Consider the following 19044-nt stretch of genomic DNA (forward strand, 5'->3'; position numbering starts at 1 on the left):
AGCTTATATGAAGATTAAGCTGTCCGAATGAGTCAATCTTTTTAGTGTCAAAGTCCCTCTTTTTGTTACTGTACTTCCACCGAAGTTCAACAGGGAAACACTGTCCGAGGTAACACAAAGAGGGAAGTTGATGCTAAAAACCGAATGTAAATGTGGCAGAAATAAACTTGATAAGACTAACCCAGGCTGCTGAATCATCATATAGGCTTCGGATACATTTTTAAATGCATCTTTTTAACTGTGGACACACTGGATTTTGGCATCTGTCACTTTACATTGAAAGCACATATGAAGAGGAACTTTTAATGGCCAGTGAACAGGAAGAATGATTACAGAAAGGAAGACATGTTTCATGTTCATATGGGCACCTGACTGATGTTTTAAGACAGACTTGAAAAATTGTGAAGTTACCCTTTAATTAATCATAAAATGGCATGCAACTTCTTTAAAATTTTCAACAAGTTATTCATAGGGTCACAGTAATGGGAGTGTGTAAGAGCAGCAGGCTATATTGCAGATACGGTTGTCTATCAATTCTGTACCACAAACCTACAATTGGATTTGATGTGAACCCTCCCTCCATTACACAACCAAAGCAAATTAATTAAAAGCAAGTTTTACACACCAAGAAACAAGATAGGAACAAAAACCATGCTGAGATTTTTATTCAAGTCTCAACTAAGTGATAGAAATGCTTTACCAATTTACATAGCACTAAAAACACCTGTTGTATGCATATGACAGGAAAATGTCAAAATAGGCTGCAGCTACATGAGATCTCAATAGCTTTTAAGGGCAGTTTTTGATCTGTACAGTTAATCCATTTATTATGCAAGTTACTGAAAGCAGACACTACTGGGGAGACGAGAGTGCAAGGTGTGAAACTCCACAGCAATTATTATCTTAGACAGAACTGTAGATGCAAATACCTGCAAACAAGGCTATAAAAAGTATGTGGACCTCAGTTGGAAAACAGCTGTAAGTGACTTATTTCATGGCTTTACATTTCAGACTGGATTAACTGGACCACCAGATAATTTAAAAACAAAAACTTAACATAAAAGACTCACAAATAGTACTTCACCACTCTCACAATGTCATACACACAGACAGGAGGCCTTTGTGATGTGTTGTAGGCTTTATAAAATAAAAAAAAGAAGAAAAAGAAATCAACAGATGTACGGGCTGCACAAAATCTGAAAAAGTGAAAAATTAATGGCATGGCTCCATTTCCACCAAACTTCCCCACAGGAATCATTAAAGTTCCATCTGATACTACTGCAGCCTAAATTCTGGTAAGAAGTGCTAAAAATGTAATCATTCAATATGGTATGAAAGACCAAAATTCAAGAGTTCACGTGGTAGAAAGAACAAAGTAGCCAGGAGTACGTGTACGGAGTGAGGGTCCAGGACGGGCTGAGTGTCGTATAAAAGGAAAAGTACATTTCAGAAACAGAAGGGATTCACACAGCGCCACAAACTATCACACTAATAAGCTTTCCTTTTTGCTGTGATAAATAATGGACCAAACGGTTTGAGCAACAGGGCCTTCCGGTTTGAAATCAGTATAGTACAAAATGTCCAAAACATCAACATTGGCGTAACAGATAGTGTAGGAAATGCTGTGTGTGTGTGTGTGTGTGTGTGTGAGGGTGTTGGGCCTTGGGCACTGCATGATGTCAAACAAAGAGGCCACCATCATTAGTACTTGGTCCATTCCAGTGGTTGTTAAGAGTCTTTCAGCTTTCTACAGGAGATGGCTCCATCTCTGCAGAGATGGAGTTGTCTGCTTCTTCATATGTGTTTGTCTGTTGTTCAGCAGGGCTGTCTGGGCTCCGTCTACAGAGGAAGTACATTAAATCATGATTACCTGTATATTGAACATGAGAGCTACTCACATAAGCATTGTCATGGTTAGCAAATCTGATAACCGATGAGCCATAAGAAAGACACATTGCCTCATGTGGGATGTTTACCTGATTGGGCTTGAAGCAGGATGGTCATTATTCTCTTCTTGGGCAGGTGATTTGGGCTTTTCCTCTTCTTCCACATCATCTATTTTCCGTTCTGACTCCCCATTCACAGGAGTTGAATCTAGAAAGAAATGTAAAGAATTTTTAAATCACGTTGACCAAATGTATTAATTTATGTTGACTAAGGATATGATGAACATGAGCTTGACCTGAAGAAGATAACGACGTAATGTAAGACCTACATGGCAGCGAGATCCACAGTGTGGTTTTTACCTGTGTTTTGTGTCTCCTTCACATCGTCTTCAGGTTCCTTGTCGTCAGTTTTAGGTTTAGCTGCCATTTCTCCCTTGCCCACAAAGCGAAGTTTTAACTTGTTGTAGACTTCACCAGCTTTTTCCATGACTGCAGCGCTGGCTTTATACCGCCGAATCTGTATTTTTCACGACATAAAAATAAATGAAGTTGAGAATTGACATTATTTAATTGAGAAAAGTGCCAATTAAATAATGCAGTGGACAGTAGAGGACCCTGATAGTAACACCACTCCGAATTTTGCAACACCAGACAAAGACTGTCTGAGGATAAGAAGCACTTTGAATTAAAACATGTAGGCAGATGTACTTGTATTTAAGGTTGTATAAATGTAACGGCACAGTTGATAAAAACTACTGTAAACAATAAATATAGACCTAAAAATGTTATCACAGTTTTATACTGATTCATTTAATTAAATCCAAATAGACATAGCTAACTGGAGAGTACTGGTTCTACTTCACATTCTCAATGAAAAATCAGCTTAAACCAGTGGAATATTCAGACAGTTAGACTCTGTGTAATGACATCTATGTCCTGTTCACAAAGGTCAAAAAACCCACAAGTTATACAGTATATGTTATATACTGTATAACTTCTATAAGACAAAGAATGCAACTATTACAACTAGGGCAACGTCAGTGAATATTGTGATATGGCTTATCTGGTCCAAATGCAAAGCACACATACAAAATAATCAGAGACACACAGCCAGAAGACAAGAAAATGCACCTTTTTTAGTGTGGCAATAACTTCAGCATTCTTATGGAGGATCTGGCTGGTGACGGGCACCGCCTCAAGCTCTGCCAGGGCTTGTAGACACCGCTCGATGTCCTAGAGAACACACGATATATTAAAATGCAGTTTTCATGCTTCTATAAAACAGAAAAGTGGGAAACTTTACTACTTTCACTACCTTATTACCAGACATAACGGGAAGATGTAACTTACTGGGTTGTCCACTTTGAGTGCAAACTTAATATCTGTGTGGAGTTTTTGTAGCTTTTCTTCAGGTGAAGCTTCTGCATATGGACACACAATCCACAATAATTACTTTTCCTCTTGTTGAAAAAATGTCAATGTACAGTAATTGTAAAACAAAGTGATGGTATGAAACACTGACCCTTTTTCTTTTCCACTTTCTTCTCTGGAGGCCTCTCTGGTTTGCGTTTGGGTTTTTCAGGCTTAGACCTGAGGGAAAGGAAACTCTTTGATCTGTGTATATTAAATATTTAATGAAGTTCTTCTAATGAGGTTTGCATACTGCATAGTCTTCTGTTGCCCATTGTGTACTCACCTTGCTCTGGACTTCTCTTCTGACCGCCGGGCCTTCTTCTCTTTTAGCTCTTTCTCCTTTCTTTCCTTTCTCTCCTTCTCTTTTTTTATTCTTGCCTTATTCTGGTTGTCTGGTTTCTTGGATGGTTTCTTCATCTTTTGAAGGAGAAAAACAGTAAGTTAAACCACTGCTTTTTGTCAATACATAATCTTCACACACACACACTAAACTATTTTCTACCTCTGGCAAATGTAATAGAACTGTCTTAACAAGAGGTGCAGTTCTGTCCTTGTGTACCTCAGATGGTGGTGAAGAATCAGAGTCAGAGGGTGCAGGGATCGGGGGTGGAGGGGGTTTTTTGGACTTCTTCAATGGGTGTTCATCTACACCTTCATCTGAGCTGCTGCTGTCACTGTCACTCCCTTTTTTAGCCTCTTTGTCTTTTTTCTTTTTCTCCTCTTCCTCTTTCTCTCTCTCACGTAGCCGGCGGAGCTCCTCTGCCTCCTCCTTTTTCCGGCGCTCCTCTAGCTCTCTTCTCCGTTCCTCGTCACGTTTCTTCCATTCACTGATGCGGTCTGGTTCACTGTCACTGTCAAAAGAATAACAATTTTTAAAAAATGTAAAAAAGAACAGTGTCATGCTGCATTTTATGACAAGCTTATATGTACATCACCATTTGTAACACCTTTACTCGGTGGTGCATTACAAGTAAAATCCCATAAAGCAACCTCACCTGTCGCTGTCGGAGGATGATGAAGGTGCTCTTTTGGCTGGGGCAGGTTTAGGTTTCCGTGCACGAGGTTTTGGAGCTGGCTTCTCTGTGGATTGGAAAAAAACAAGCAAAGAGCATCAACAACGGGACACTGCTACTTCAGATATTAAATAAAATCATTCCTATCACATCCAACTATATCATCTTTCAATTTTGAATAGAGGACAGAACAATCCGAACCTTTCTTGCGTGCCTGTGGACCCTTTCGGGGAGGTGGATCTGAGTCTGATTCAGACTTTGAGCCAGACTGGGATTCTGAGCCAGACAGAGCTGGTCGAGGCTTCTCGTCCTCTGAGTCGCTATCCACCACTTTCTTCTCGGAGCCGGATCCTGACTCTGAATCCGAGCCAGATGAAGCTTTCTGCAACATTACAGAGAAAGAGGAATAAATCATAAATTGCCATGACAAAACTATTCAAATTATTCTGATGGTTCAAGAACACAAATGGTTAACCTTTTTCTTCCCTCTGCTTCCTACTTTCTTTCCACCTCGTCCAGCAGATTTCTTCTCTGGAGTAAAATCCTATGGGAGAAAACAAATGTGTAACATTTAAACACTGTAAAGTGTCAGAACAAACAACACTGATAGCATATTGTGTTTGTGTATGTGTATGTGTGTGTGTGTGTGTGTGTGTGTGTGTGTGTGTGTGTGTGTGTGTGTGTGTGTGTGTGTGTGTGTGTGTGTGTGTGTGTGTGTGTGTGAATAACCTGATCACTGTTCTTGCCAGAGTCAGACTCTGAAGGGGTGGGCTCTGATTCTGAAGGGGATCCACTCTCTTCATCTCTGTCACTGGACGAGCGCCGAACCTTTTTTGGAGGAGGGGGCCGCTAAAATGACAATAACATAGTTACATTATGATGCTCACAGGAGTATGTCATGTATTAACAAATTCACTGAACAAACAGGCTGTTCAGATGTCTGCAGCATTACCTTGACAGCCGGTGGCTTTCGCTTCACCCCTCCTCCCCTTCCTCGGTCTTCACTTCCAGAATCTGAGTCAACCTCACTTCCAGAATCTGCTTTCTGAGGCACCGTGGCGGCTTCTTCATCTTCATCTTCCTCATCGCTTCCTCCTCCTCCTCCAGCATTGTTGCCCTCGCTGTCAGATGAGCTTGCTGGCTGCAGACAACCGTGATAAGAAGATTAAGATGAATTTCACATTGCAATGCACAGCAGTCTAGGAAGCCTGTCATGAAACTTTCAAACACAATCTGCAGCATATTATGCTCCTTGACATTTCACTCTGGAAATATAACTGGGGCACAGAAGGAAGAGATGCAGCAACATTCCCAGTGTAAAGACGGTCTGGTCTGAACTACAACATTTTGAACAAAGGGCAAGTTAACTTATATAGTGACATTTCAACAACCAGGCAATTCAAGGTGCTTCAGATGTTACCGTCTACTAGAGATTTGCTTGGGAGTTGAAAAACAATGAACATAAAAATCAGACATAAGGATTATGAACAATGAATAAGCTTGAATGACAAGAAAACACCAAAATAAATGCAGTTTGACAACTTAAGTTAAAGTAACTTCTGAATATACATCAACAGCTTATTTTACAATCCAAGCTAATATAATGAATTATGGATGCTTTAGGACATGAAATTTCTGATTTTAGGGTAATTTACCACAGGCGGGGCACTGTAGGAGGCATGTGGATTGTTCCCGATTTCCCATAAGCCTTCATTGAATCCCTTTCTTTTGTTGGGCTTTCCATAGCGTTCTCTGTACTTCTCATAAGCAAAAAGGTCCTTTGCTGCTAGGAATGCGCTGTGAAACAGAAAGAAAAGAAATTTGCACAATTCAACTGATATACTAACTAAAACCAAAACAGTGACAAATGTTGTCATATTTAGGATATTCTACACACACTTGTGATTTGAAAGCAGCTGACTGTGCCACCTTGTGATGGATTGATATAATGCATGTGCCATCTTGTCAAACAGATGGTGCCTGATGCCAGATCAGACATAGCAACACGTCTCTCAAACACATACTGTGCACTCAAACTGTAGGTAGTTTACAGAAAACCTTCAGAAAAGTGTAAAGCCTCAGAAAGGAGACTGACAAGCAGTGGTGTGAGACGAAATTATTTGTGTTTTTTTGTTGTCTCACACCACTACTCACAAAGAGGAATACAACAAACAGATGAGTCAACGACTAAATTTAAAAATGGCCAAACTGATTCAATAATGCATGACTAAGGAGCACCTGTGCAACAGTCAATAGATTTAAGCCAATAGTGATTTATTTCACCCTTTAGTTATAATGATTCCATGGTGCAATTGCAGACAGTTAAGCTTGAACAAGTCTGTGCACAAAAATGAAATAATATAAAGATATTATATGATTTAATAAGACAAGATGGGATTGATTCCCAGAGGGGACATTTGCATGCTACAGCAGAGCAGAAAACAAGGTAACAGATAAGAACTTAGAGTAATAAGCACAACAAAATAAAAAGTAAATGGGAATCAATCTGTTCACATTATTAACACACAATACTTGAATTTCATGACCTAAATTGAGGTTTGTAAAAATAAAAATAAAGTTGTGCAAAGTATGTGTAGGAGTAATAGTTCTGGTATATGTAGCTATATCTATCTATCTATATATATATATATATATATATATATATATATATATATATATATATATATATGTGAAAATAGTTACTAATAATAAAGTTCTGTACTTACGTTTCATGTGTCCCAAAGAAGAAAATTGGGATTTTATTAGGAGGTGGCTTTACTGCCCCATCAGCCACATCTTCAATCTGTAAACAAACAAGACTTTTAAGTAAAAACTCAAGTGGCAAATGGAAGATATCGTATAAGTTTCCTGTGGGCCTGAGACTTCATATGTTTACATCAACTACTGTATAGTTATGTTGGTAATGTCTGTGGGGGGAGGAAATAAAGCTTTGTAGGTTTAATTTAGATTATTTAATTTGAATGAAAATGTGGCGCAGAATGAGTTAGTTTTACGTGAAGTCTGATTCATTTTTTAAAAATAAATATTAGTACAAATATCTCAAACGTCATTTCCAAAATAACGCTAGCTTCACTGCTGTAAGGTCTACATGCACATTAGGCCAACAGCATCTCATGCCAATTATGCTGCTTGTACACTGACTGTGGGCCTGTAAGGCAGCCTATCAACCCAGCAAACATCAACTTATATATCGGTTTAATATTTATCCATGTTAGACAGTGCCGAGGATACACATAGGACCGTCTCCAGCGTCCCATGCAGAGCAGCCCACCCCCTCCTCCGCCTCTCCGGCTGCTGTTAACGTCCCTTGCTTACCCTGGCTGGCCAGTGGGGGTACCCCTTCATTTTAGCGAAGACCAAGTCTCCGGGCTGAAAGTTGTGCGGCATTGTCCTGCTCCTTTTAGCAGCCGGGGTCTAAAGCGTATTCGGTCGCGTAACCTTTTTGTGTCTCTCTGCGTTTGCTGTTTTCAGGTCGACACGAAACCTGGAAACGATGGGGTTAGCCTGCAAGCTAACAGTGCACTGCCGTTACCGCGAGAAGAGACTGTGGGCGATATTTTTTTTCCTAGGATGGCGAAGTTAAACCCGCCCTACTCGGTCTCTGATTGGCTGTACCCGATATTCTTATCCTTTTCTTAACCAATTGAATTTCTCAAGCTTAAACCTAGCCAACCTAACCAACGAAGGCAGCGACTACTAGCCAATTAGAGGTAGAGTAGGGCGGGTCATGACTTGGCTGTCCTAGAAAAACAAATTGGCGGACGGTAGCGTGGAAGTAACCACAACAGCACAAACCACGTCCGGTACAATGTCGTTGTCACCCTTCAACATACAAGACTTACTGGAAAACAGACAGTAGCGACAAAAAAACGTGAAGTTTTTGCAATCAAATAAAAATGCTGAATATTGCTTGATTTTTGACATGAAGTATATTCATTTTCACAAAAACTTTCAACAAAGTAAATAGTAAAATCAGGGGAAACGGTTTAAAAATCCAGTTATTATTCTTTAGAATTACAAATATCTGAACAAAGATACAACTACCGATAACAACTGATACCACAGGGATAAGAAAGCTCTAAAATATGATCACTAAATTTAAACAGATCAAACATTAGGTGACCATAAGAGACCAGTTAATTGTCCTTTGATCTTTATATCCTATAAAATATAAAGATCAAAGGACAATGGGACAGGTACATCCCATTGACAAATCGACTTAATCTTCAAAAGAGACCTGAGTAATTATTTATTTGTTAATCAAATAAAAATATAATTACAGAAATTGTTACAGGTTAGAGGACCGGATTATATACATTCAAATATATATGAGCATATACCATTACCATTCAAGTTAATGGGTAAATGGTCTCATACATTTGGACAGTACTGTATAACATGAAGAATAACAGAATGAGCAGTGGTAAGTTAAAATATTGAAATTAAAAACTGGTTTGCAAGGCATTGTACACGACCGCAGTTTTAATACTTTATCATTTATTTATGTTGATGTGTCAAGGTCTCTTGAACTCAGTCTTGTATATTCTGTGTTTTCCTTGTGACCACATATATTTGTGGATATAGAATATGTCATTCAAAATCAGATCTAAAAAGAAAAGGAGAAAAATAAAATCTACATAAGAATCTCAGTCCTATACAAAATGTTCAACATCAGTCATAACAGATTTCCACATAAATATTAATTAAATTAATGCCTGCTTCTACTCCAAAATCACAAACTAAACAGTATCCACAAATCTCATTTATACACTTATTTAAAAGTTGCTTTCTTTAAAATGACTAAATTATGTAAAGTTACTGAATTTTATTATGCTTCAGTGTCATACCGGAAATGTAATCGTACAACGTTGTGACAAACTTCACTCATCCGGATGAAGCAGCCTGATCATTTCCACGCGATTCGCCAATCAGAGCGGAAATCCCGCCCCTGCTGCTCCCCTATTGGCTGTTGTACGATCACTTTTACAACCACCCAATAACAGAGTACAGTGTGAAGGACTGCGTTGACCTCCCCCCGGATTCACCTCTAATGCGAGCCATGTTTCGGTCTCTGAAACGCGTCCAGCAGTTTAACTGCAACCTCCTGACTTTGCAAAGAGTCAGCGTCAACTCTAAACTCCTTATCTGCACGTCCAGAATGGCCAGCTCTGAGTTCAGGCTCGAGAGGGACACCTTTGGTGAGCTCAAGGTCCCAGCTGACAAGTACTACGGTGCTCAGACAGTCAGATCTACTATGAACTTCAAAATTGGGGGACCATCTGAGAGAATGCCGCTCCCAGTGATCAAGGCCTTCGGTATCCTGAAAAAAGCAGCCGCTCAGGTTAACACGGACTACGGCCTTGACCCAAAGATAGCAGATGCAATCAGTCAGGCTGCAGATGAGGTTTCAGCTGGCAAACTGGATGATCATTTCCCTCTGGTGGTGTGGCAGACTGGATCTGGAACTCAGACCAACATGAACGTCAATGAGGTGATCAGCAACAGAGCTATTGAGATCCTTGGAGGAAAACTAGGCTCCAAAGATCCCGTCCACCCTAATGACCACGTCAACAAGAGTCAGAGCTCCAATGACACCTTCCCCACTGCCATGCACATTTCTGCAGCTACAGAGGTCCACCAGGTCTTGCTGCCTGGTCTGCAGACTCTGCACGATGCGTTGGCTGCTAAGGCTGAAGAGTTTAAAGACATCATCAAGATTGGGCGCACACACACTCAGGATGCTGTACCACTGTCACTCGGACAGGAGTTCGGTGGTTATGTCCAGCAGGTGAAATACAGCATAGAAAGAGTGAAGTCGGCCATGCCCAGGGTGTATGAGCTGGCAGTAGGAGGCACAGCAGTAGGAACAGGACTCAACACCCGCATCGGCTTTGCTGAGAAGGTAGCCTCCACTGTTTCCTCTCTGACAGGCCTGCCATTTGTGACAGCTCCCAACAAGTTTGAGGCTCTGGCAGCCCATGATGCCTTAGTAGAGCTGAGCGGGGCACTGAACACAGTGGCTGTCAGCATGATGAAGATTGCCAACGATATTCGCTTCTTGGGGTCAGGACCCCGCTCTGGCCTGGGAGAGCTCATCTTACCTGAGAATGAACCAGGAAGCAGTATCATGCCAGGTAAGGTGAACCCTACCCAGTGTGAGGCCATGACCATGGTGGCAGCCCAGGTAATGGGAAACCATGTGGCGGTCACCATCGGAGGAAGCAACGGACACTTTGAACTTAACGTCTTCAAGCCTATGATGATCAAGAATGTGCTAAACTCTGCTCGGCTAATCGGCGACGCATCCGTCTCCTTCACCAACAACTGTGTGGTGGGCATCGAGGCCAACACCGAGAGGATCAACAAGCTTATGAATGAATCTCTGATGTTGGTCACCGCACTCAACCCACACATCGGCTACGACAAAGCAGCCACCATCGCCAAGACAGCACATAAGAAAGGCTCGACCCTGAAGGCTGTGGCTGTGGAGCTGGGCTACCTGACCGAGGAGCAGTTTGACCAGTGGGTGAAACCAAGTGAAATGCTGGGGCCAAAGTGAACAGCACAAGAAACACTACCAAACAAAGAAAGTGGGGAAACTGAGTTTTCCCCAATTTTGAACTGTAGCTTTTGAACTGTATGTACAAAACATGCTCTGAATCCTTCTTAAATTAATTCATCTCTTAAATAAATATTTTGAGAATCCTTTGCAGTTGTTTGATGCAGACCTCTTACTGTCTGTTTTACTGGTTTATACTGGTATGTTATATCTGGGCAAAGTTCTATTGAGATTTAAGAGTTTGATTTAATGTCTTACACTTGTTAGTCCTGTTAATACAGTAAGTCACACATACTTGGGAGAGGGATTTCCAATCACACGACTAAATCAACGGACTGTATTAAATGGGTTAGTCACGTCTCTGTAATTCTTACATTGAAGTGTTCTGTCAGGTTTATTTATCCATTGATACAGTTATACCTGTTGTGTTAATATCAAAAAATTGATTTCCACCATCAATTCCATTTTTCAGTGTAGAAACAGCATTTGTGTATTTGTACATCAGCTACCTGGTTTCATATTTTAAAATGCATGTGATTCTCATTATTTTGTACCTTCAAAGCAATTCAGATTTTAACATTGTGCCATCCCAAAAGGTGTCACGATAGATTACTGTAACATGTTCAGGTTTACAGTATGTGTGCCATTTGTGCAGCTTTCCAGTTCAAATAAATGTGTTCATTAAGTGCAACTATACACTGGTTTCAGACTTTTTTTCTTTGTAGTTCACATTTACAACCACATTTAAATGTAAGAAATATTAGTTTATGTGATGTATGCTCAAATAACCAAAACAATGTATTCTGCAAGACTAAAAAAGAAACAAGAAAAGCAAATGTGTTCACTCAAATTCTTTATTGTATATAGCAAAACACCAAATGGCTGCCAGTGAAAATGAATTTTAATGGAAAATATATAAAACAAGTAATAACAATATACACTTCAAAAATGTTACCTGGCAGCTTTTTGTATAATTGGGAAACAAAACAACAGAGTGAACATTTTCTCCTCCTTCATTTGGTCCAACTGACTTTGGGAATATCATAATGCTCTGTCAGGGTGTCCAGATGGCGATTGAAGTCCTGCAGATAAAAGGATATAAGGTTTGTTATTACTGGGTAGCATGTCTCTTTTAATTCATATGAAAATACTTGAGCTGTAGTTTCAATATAGATTATATATGGATCAACTAAAACAAGAATGAATGTGCTGTTACACAATTTAGAAGTATACAAGCACATGCAAACTAAAGAGGACAGGTGCTGGGCTGAAACTGAGCAAATGTAGAAAAACCCCTGAAAAACAGCTGGCACACAGCAGGGCTCCAATGTTCAATTTGAATGTATTGCAATATATAAACTGGTGCAATAAATTAAATCTGGACATTGGAGCTTTGCATTGTGTGAGCTTTTTCTCAACTGTTACACAAGTTTGAGTTTGGACTGAATGGCAATGTGCAAAGTCTGATAGGACTTGCCTCAACTCTGTGTTTGTGTGTCTTTGATGCTTTGTTCAAAATCCTCTCCATTTGCTGTAAGGAAATAAAAAAGAAAATAAATGTTAAAAACTTACATTAGAACATTTTTAAGTACATTATTACTGTCAATCTTCACCACCATACTACAACTGTTCAAACTCTATTCAAATTCACACAAACCCAGAAAATACTGAAAAAATATGTTTAAAGTAAAATATACTGTGTATGCAATTTTTTAAAACAGCTTACCATGTTTTTGGGTAATTGGCAAGTTGATCAACTACCCCATTAAAATCTACTATATGTTCATTTTATGGTATGTTAGTACTTCGGCAAAGAGGAAAGTTCAGAGTAACACAAAAGTTAATGATCTACTAATTCTGATGTTTCTGATCTCATTACTAAGGAAATGCTTTTTGTGAACCCAAAAAAAAAAAATTTAATTCAACATAGGACTGTAAAGTTCACTTTCCAAAAGTTCACTGCCCTTTTGGATTTTCATTTATGTTGTGGTGTAAATACTACTTCAGGTTAATGTTTATCCTTAAGACAACTCCTCTATGAGCTTTGACTATAGCTGCAAAATGGTTTGTTCTTCGCTGCATTGTGTGTAAGTATTAATCCTTATACTAATAAAGAACTGTGGCTGATACGGTAAAAAAAACAAAGATGCAAGTTACTAACAATAACCCCAGCTTTTATTTATATATTTATATCACTTGTTTTTGTGGGAGTTGTGTTTTCGCTTGCCTTCTATTTTCTTACTCTTATGTACCAAACTTACTTGGCAATAAACTTGTTTCTAATTGTGATTGTTGATAATGTAGTTGACAATAAAAGTAGATACATATTATGAAGCTAATATTACTATTTTTATTAGCCATGCCTCTCCCTCAAATCCTAAACATGCAGCTCTGAAATGCTGGATAACATCAACTCACCCTCTTCTCTTGCATCTTGTCAAAAGCAATTTGTGCAGGTGTCCTTTTGTCAATATATGCTTTCTTGGCTTTCACCTCCTCATCGTTTTGATTGTTCTCCACCTGCTCCAAACGATGCTTACTCTCTTTATCCTTCTTCTTCTTCCTGAACAAAAGGATATGCACCAGACAGTTAGTACATCAACAGCTTGCACAGCCATCCACAAACAAGTAAAGAAACCGAGATGAAGCGGGGGTGGTATGAATAAACATTCAGACATTTAAACAAAAGGTAGAGAAGTTATTTACCTTTTGAAATACAATCACACAATATATTTGTAGAGTAAATTATCTCATCTCACTCCTCTTATCTTTCATTTCAGATTTCACCAATCTGAAACTGTGTTTTAATGAGTCTCTGGATTCTCCTTGGTAATCTAGTGCAGATTTGAAAAGTCTACAATAGTGTCTTTTTTTTGTTTGTTTGTTTGATCGTTTGGGGGATTGTTTTATTTTCTAAATCTAGACCAGGGGCCTGTTTCAGAAAGCGGGTTATGTGAAAACTGAGTAAGTTAACCCTGAGATGAGGGAAATGCTAGATTATCCGTTCCAGAAAGAGAGGTAAGTGAAACAGTCACCATGGTAACTGACTCTGTGAACATAACCTGCCAGCGAGCAGGTTTTCTTCAACTAACCCTGAGTTTCTCTTCCTTTTTAGCTGAAGCCTGCAGACTGAAGGAGCTGTCAGACATGGTGTGTCATTTTCTTAAAGAGTCAGTTGATACTGAAGCACAAATAATCTCCGTTGGAGGGTGAAGAGACCCTCTGTTTGAGTGTTTCCGTTTTTCTGTACAATCAATCATTTATCTGAACAATATTCTCAGCCCTTGTATGGTTCGTATGACACATCGTGGACATACTCTCAGTTCAGAACAAGTTTTTTGTGTTGCACTTTGGGGTTTTTGCCAATGGCTCTCTCTCTCTTTCGTATGGCTTATGGTTTGTACCTGTTGGGGTCTGCACGAATATTAAATGCGCTGCACACACATGCACACACACAAATTATAAATGTTGAATAAGTGGACCACTCGAGACAAAACGTTTCTTTTTTTTTCATTAATACTCACACATTGACCCTGTCAGTAATTTTCTGCCACGTCAGCTCATGTTCTTTTGCTGCTGCTACTACTGTATTGCTTTCTTTCTTAAATATATACTCATTATCTGCATGCATTAATTAATATTTTTAACTCCTCTGGGGAGAAGTAGGAGGACTGAGCCCTTTGTTTCACCTGTTGCCATGGTGAATCACGTTATCTGTGTACCACTGATGAAGGCTTGGTACCTCCTCATGCACGAGCTTCACTCAGGGTTACCTTGACTCAGAGTTGATTGAACTAACTGTTATCACCTGTTCTGAAACCCAAAACTCTGAGTTTGACAGCTCAGAGTTAGTCAACCTAGAGTTAAAATTTTAACTCAGAGTTAGTTAAACCTGCTTCCTGAAACAGGCCCCTGGTCTAATGTGGTCTGGATGGAGAAATATCAGAAATCACTCTTCTTTCAGTTTTCATAGGCAAAATGAATGCTTTAAAAAATCTGACAGTGAGCTTAAACAGCGTTAAGGCTTTTGCTACTATATCTAGCACTAAAAACGGAGAATCCGCAGCTCAGTATCATTATGTATGCCTCCCTTAACCTAGAATAGTTAGTTAACTTCAATGTCGTTGAAACGCGTGTCTGTGAACCATTTTTGATCTATTGACTAGCTATGCTAAGTTACAACCTACGCCCATACTTACGTACTAATGTTGTTCAGGCCTCTACGTAGTACAATGTATCATGTTTGGTCTTGGGCATGTTTAACATTGTGTATCTCAAAATTAACTAGGCATTTCAAGATCGTGTGTACATCCTGTTGAAATTGTTTTGATTTAACTAAACTGGCTAACATGGATTAGCTAATACTTCCTAGCCACTCCTGTGTGTGTTATTTTGGTCTCAGAAGGGCCACGTGTTTTTTTTTTCGCTGTATATTGTTTCTGTAATGGGTTTACCTAAATATTCCTTCAGTTTGTTTCAGATAACATTAGCGTAACATTTTGTTTTCTGTTAGAGAACAGGCTAACATTAGCGTCGCACCCTGACTGTTCTGTAAGCTGCGGCTGTCTACCGAAGTCATTTTAACACGTAAAGAACTGTATCTTACTAAAATCAGACAAAAATACTTACTTTTTCCCAGCTGAAGAGGCTCCTGCACCTTTTAAATTCAGGGCACTCTTCTGAACGGTGGCGTACTCCGACATCTTCGAGAAGGACGTCTTCTTCTCCTTTGTTTTTAAATCACCAGGCACCTGTGGATCAGTGCTGCCACCCGTCGGACTGAGAGGGAGCGACACAAGCGTGATGTGTGTCTTCCAGGCCAGAGAGAGGCAGTACAGATTATTTTTCAGAGCTTAAACATCAATGCACAAAACGGAAGTGGAGGAAACTGAATGTCAAACTGTAGCATGGTGAACAGTGCTTTTAGGTAAGCTACAGTAAAAATGTCTGGGTATAGTTTGTTTAGGATAGCATTGTCAACACAATGCAACGCTGCAACATTGCTCTGCAGGACGAACATATTGAACAGACTGCAGACGTGCGGATATGCGAAAAAAGTTGGTGAGTAAAGATTATTTTCTCTTCAGAATCAGGATCATCTTTAGTCAAATATGTGTACACATATAATGCATTTGACTCTGGTTTAGTGGATATCAGGGTACTTGGACAAAACCACAACAAGGTGAAATCGTTTCTGTGAACTGTAAACGGGATACAAATAGTATAAAGAACTGAAGAGTGCTGCGATGAACATTAAATGGTAATTAAATGGTACTTTGTATAACTTACATTATTAGGTTATATCCTTCAGGGTACTTTAGTGACAGTTTTAATTTGGCTGATGTAGTGAAACAGTATAGTAGGGCTGGGCAATATGGACAAAATAGAATATTTTTGACCAAATACCTCCATATTGATATTGCAGCAATATTAAAGGGATAACTATTGGTGCTTTCACAGAATATTTAAACAATGAGATTTTTGAATCATTAGCAATGTAGATATGATTAAGTATGATTAGGTGGGTAAAGACAAATAATATAATAGCTATAATAGTCTGATAAGTTTAGAATATTGCATCACTTTACTGTCATGCAGCCTCTAAAATCGAATATTATGATATCCAAAATCAAAGATGATATGTAAGTCTTATATCACAATATAGATAGAATATCAATATTTACCCAGCCCTACAGTTTAGCTAATTAACTGTTTATAAACTCAGAGAGCACTTTTAGGTGCACCTGTGTATATTAAAGCAATCCAATTGAACAACGCTGTTATGAATTCTGCTTTTACAATGCGTAAACATTTATACATGGTCAGAAAGTTGATATTTCTACTTTATGTTTATTGTTGAGGTAGTAGTCGGTGGCAGTGGTGTACTGGAGTGCATTATGTTGACCTCAATAACATAAAGTAGAATTATCACCTTTCTGACAAACTGAAAATGTATAAGCTTAATAAAAGTAGAATTTATGGCAGAGCTATTGTATTGGAATGCATTAGACTTAACAGATGTTCCTAATAAAGTGCTCATACTTGTGAGTGGACATCCCTTCACAGTTCATCCACCCTTCTTAATCACCTCTATATGAATATGAAATAAAAGCCCTTTGTTATAATCAACAAAATGTTAAATGCATGCTTTTTTTTCTCAGTAAGTTAATAAACCAGTCTCAATTAACACATCATATACCTAACATCATAACACAAATCTCTTTCTCCTGTTGTTTAGCGGCCAAAAGCAAAGCTAAAGGCATGGCGAAGGAGGCACCAAAAGGTCCTGAGGTGTGTAAAGACCCTGTCAGACTTACATCTTATGCAGTAGGGGTCAACATCTTCAAGCAAGGAGAAGACCCCAAACTAAAGCCCCCTCAGGAGTATCCGGAGTGGTGAGGACGCATATTTCTTTCATTCCTTCCTCTATTTACCATTGCCTCTGATCTTAGAAATTTAAAATGTCTTCTTTTTGTTTTGTAAAATTTAAATTCCTTGTTTTTAAAGATTTGTTGAGAAAACATGTGTGCAAGTAGGGCTGGGCAATAAATCGTTACTGTATCATGATATTTTATAGATATCATCTTATATATAAGTGTTGTCTTTACTGCTTTTAAAGGCTGCATCACAGTAAAAAAAAAAAATTCTGAGCTTAATAGGTTGTTCTATTATCTGCTGTTATCCACTTAGTCATTATATCCACATTACTGATGATTATCAAAAATCTCATTGCATAAATATTTTGTGAAGGCACCGATAGTCATCCCTACAATATTGTCAAAATATCGATATCAAGGTATTTGGTCAAAAATATTGTGACATTTGAATCTGCCCATATCGCCCAGCCCTACATGCAAGACATTACAAACAGAAACTGATTGATTAACTGATTGATTGATTGATATATTACAGTCTAAAATAGCGGACACACGTTGATTTCACTTGAGACTGTCTCTGGATGAGAAAGGGCATTTCATGTGTGTTCACTGATCCTCTCTCTTTTATCATTCACTTAGGTTGTTCCAGTTGAATCTGGGAAAGCCCAAAGACGTGCATGACTTGGAGACAGACACCTGGGAGTACTGGAAGCGTCTGAGGAAGGGAAACATGTTGCGTCACAACAGACTACACAAAGGGAAGAAGTTTTAGGCCTTCAGTGGACTTCCTGTATAGTGACGTGCTTCATACTCTTGTGGACTGAATAACCTGACATTGGTGTATGTCCAGAGCCTGTGTCAACTTCCTGAATGAAGTACTGTTCGATCGACTCTTTCCCACTTGCTACCTATCCAGTGGGTTATTTGTGATTATGCTGCATATTCAGTGGTATCCATGCATTGGCCCTCTGGTGATAAAAGCTGAAATAAAGCTTGTTTCCCAATTAGGTTTTTGATTATACTATACGACAGTATGTAAGTAAGGCCTAAAAATAAGACCACCAGAAAGGCTGATAACGTCATTCTTGAGCTTGGAAACAGTAGTTGAGAAAACAATCTCTCGTCATTGTCTGTTTAACAGCTCTTGTATCACTTGATCTTCCTCAGGAGATGGACTTTTCCTACTCGTCATTGAATTTGATATCTTCAGATTTTAAAGATCATGTGAATCAGTTGGAAAACACAAAAACAGCAACTAAATGCACCATGTAGAGAGATTGCTTTGCCAACTTCAGGCAGGTAGTTATACTGAATATGTTGCAAAACTTTTGCATTGGATCAAATTAAATTGTACATGCATTCATGTTTTTTGTGTGTGTCCATATCCGAAGACAAATTACCTGCCATTGATATTTCGTTTTTGCAGACTTATTATGAATACATATGAGTAAATATCCTTCAAATGTTGCCTTTTATTCTTGCAGATTGCGCCATAACTTTTAAGTCAAGTCAATTTTACATATGGACAGCAGTTAGGAAAAATTCCCCTTTAACGGGAAGAAGCTTGGAGCAGAACCAGGCTATAGGTTGGCGGCCATATACCTTGACCAGTTTGAGAGAAGGAAAGAGAGACACAGATAAGGACAGCAATAACGATAGTAATATTAATTAAAGCCGCAAGCGGCGATGGCGGGCCCTCGCTCACCCATGCCACCGCGGGGCCTGAGGCATGGCGGGGCTGTGGCGTGAAGCAGAAAGTGAGAAAAAACCTGGAA

General features: G+C 39.1%; 4 protein-coding genes and 1 long non-coding RNA gene across 5 annotated transcripts; 3 read left to right on the forward strand and 2 right to left on the reverse strand.

The window, feature by feature from the left end:
* Positions 1-652: 652 nt before the first annotated feature.
* On the reverse strand, positions 653-7855 carry hdgfl2 (HDGF like 2). Its single transcript, XM_062424046.1, has 16 exons — positions 7649-7855; positions 7039-7115; positions 5968-6109; positions 5265-5453; positions 5042-5161; positions 4788-4856; positions 4514-4694; positions 4295-4379; positions 3859-4150; positions 3583-3716; positions 3409-3476; positions 3237-3307; positions 3018-3119; positions 2247-2403; positions 1977-2094; positions 653-1839 (listed from the first exon to the last, which is right to left on the reverse strand). The coding sequence occupies exons 1-16, from the start codon at positions 7718-7720 to the stop codon at positions 1740-1742; spliced, it is 1977 nt and encodes a 658-aa protein (XP_062280030.1). The 5' UTR covers positions 7721-7855; the 3' UTR covers positions 653-1739.
* A 1485-nt stretch (positions 7856-9340) lies between these two features.
* fh (fumarate hydratase) lies at positions 9341-11588 on the forward strand. Its single transcript, XM_062423673.1, has one exon. The coding sequence runs from the start codon at positions 9384-9386 to the stop codon at positions 10890-10892; it is 1509 nt and encodes a 502-aa protein (XP_062279657.1). The 5' UTR covers positions 9341-9383; the 3' UTR covers positions 10893-11588.
* Positions 11589-11732: 144 nt separating this feature from the next.
* fam32a (family with sequence similarity 32 member A) lies at positions 11733-15735 on the reverse strand. The gene is made up of 4 exons (XM_062423677.1): positions 15522-15735; positions 13311-13455; positions 12370-12423; positions 11733-11974 (listed from the first exon to the last, which is right to left on the reverse strand). The coding sequence occupies exons 1-4, from the start codon at positions 15593-15595 to the stop codon at positions 11906-11908; spliced, it is 342 nt and encodes a 113-aa protein (XP_062279661.1). The 5' UTR covers positions 15596-15735; the 3' UTR covers positions 11733-11905.
* Positions 12446-14772, forward strand: LOC133984381 (uncharacterized). The gene is made up of 3 exons (XR_009925409.1): positions 12446-12979; positions 13483-13581; positions 13673-14772. It is a non-coding gene; the product is annotated as an uncharacterized LOC133984381 (long non-coding RNA).
* Positions 15719-18732, forward strand: mrpl54 (mitochondrial ribosomal protein L54). Its single transcript, XM_062423674.1, has 3 exons — positions 15719-15953; positions 17131-17287; positions 17909-18732. The coding sequence occupies exons 1-3, from the start codon at positions 15836-15838 to the stop codon at positions 18039-18041; spliced, it is 408 nt and encodes a 135-aa protein (XP_062279658.1). The 5' UTR covers positions 15719-15835; the 3' UTR covers positions 18042-18732.
* The last annotated feature ends 312 nt before the right edge of the window (positions 18733-19044 follow it).

This window comes from Scomber scombrus, chromosome 8 (assembly GCF_963691925.1).
Source record: "Scomber scombrus chromosome 8, fScoSco1.1, whole genome shotgun sequence".
NCBI classification, from domain to species: Eukaryota; Metazoa; Chordata; class Actinopteri; order Scombriformes; family Scombridae; genus Scomber; species Scomber scombrus.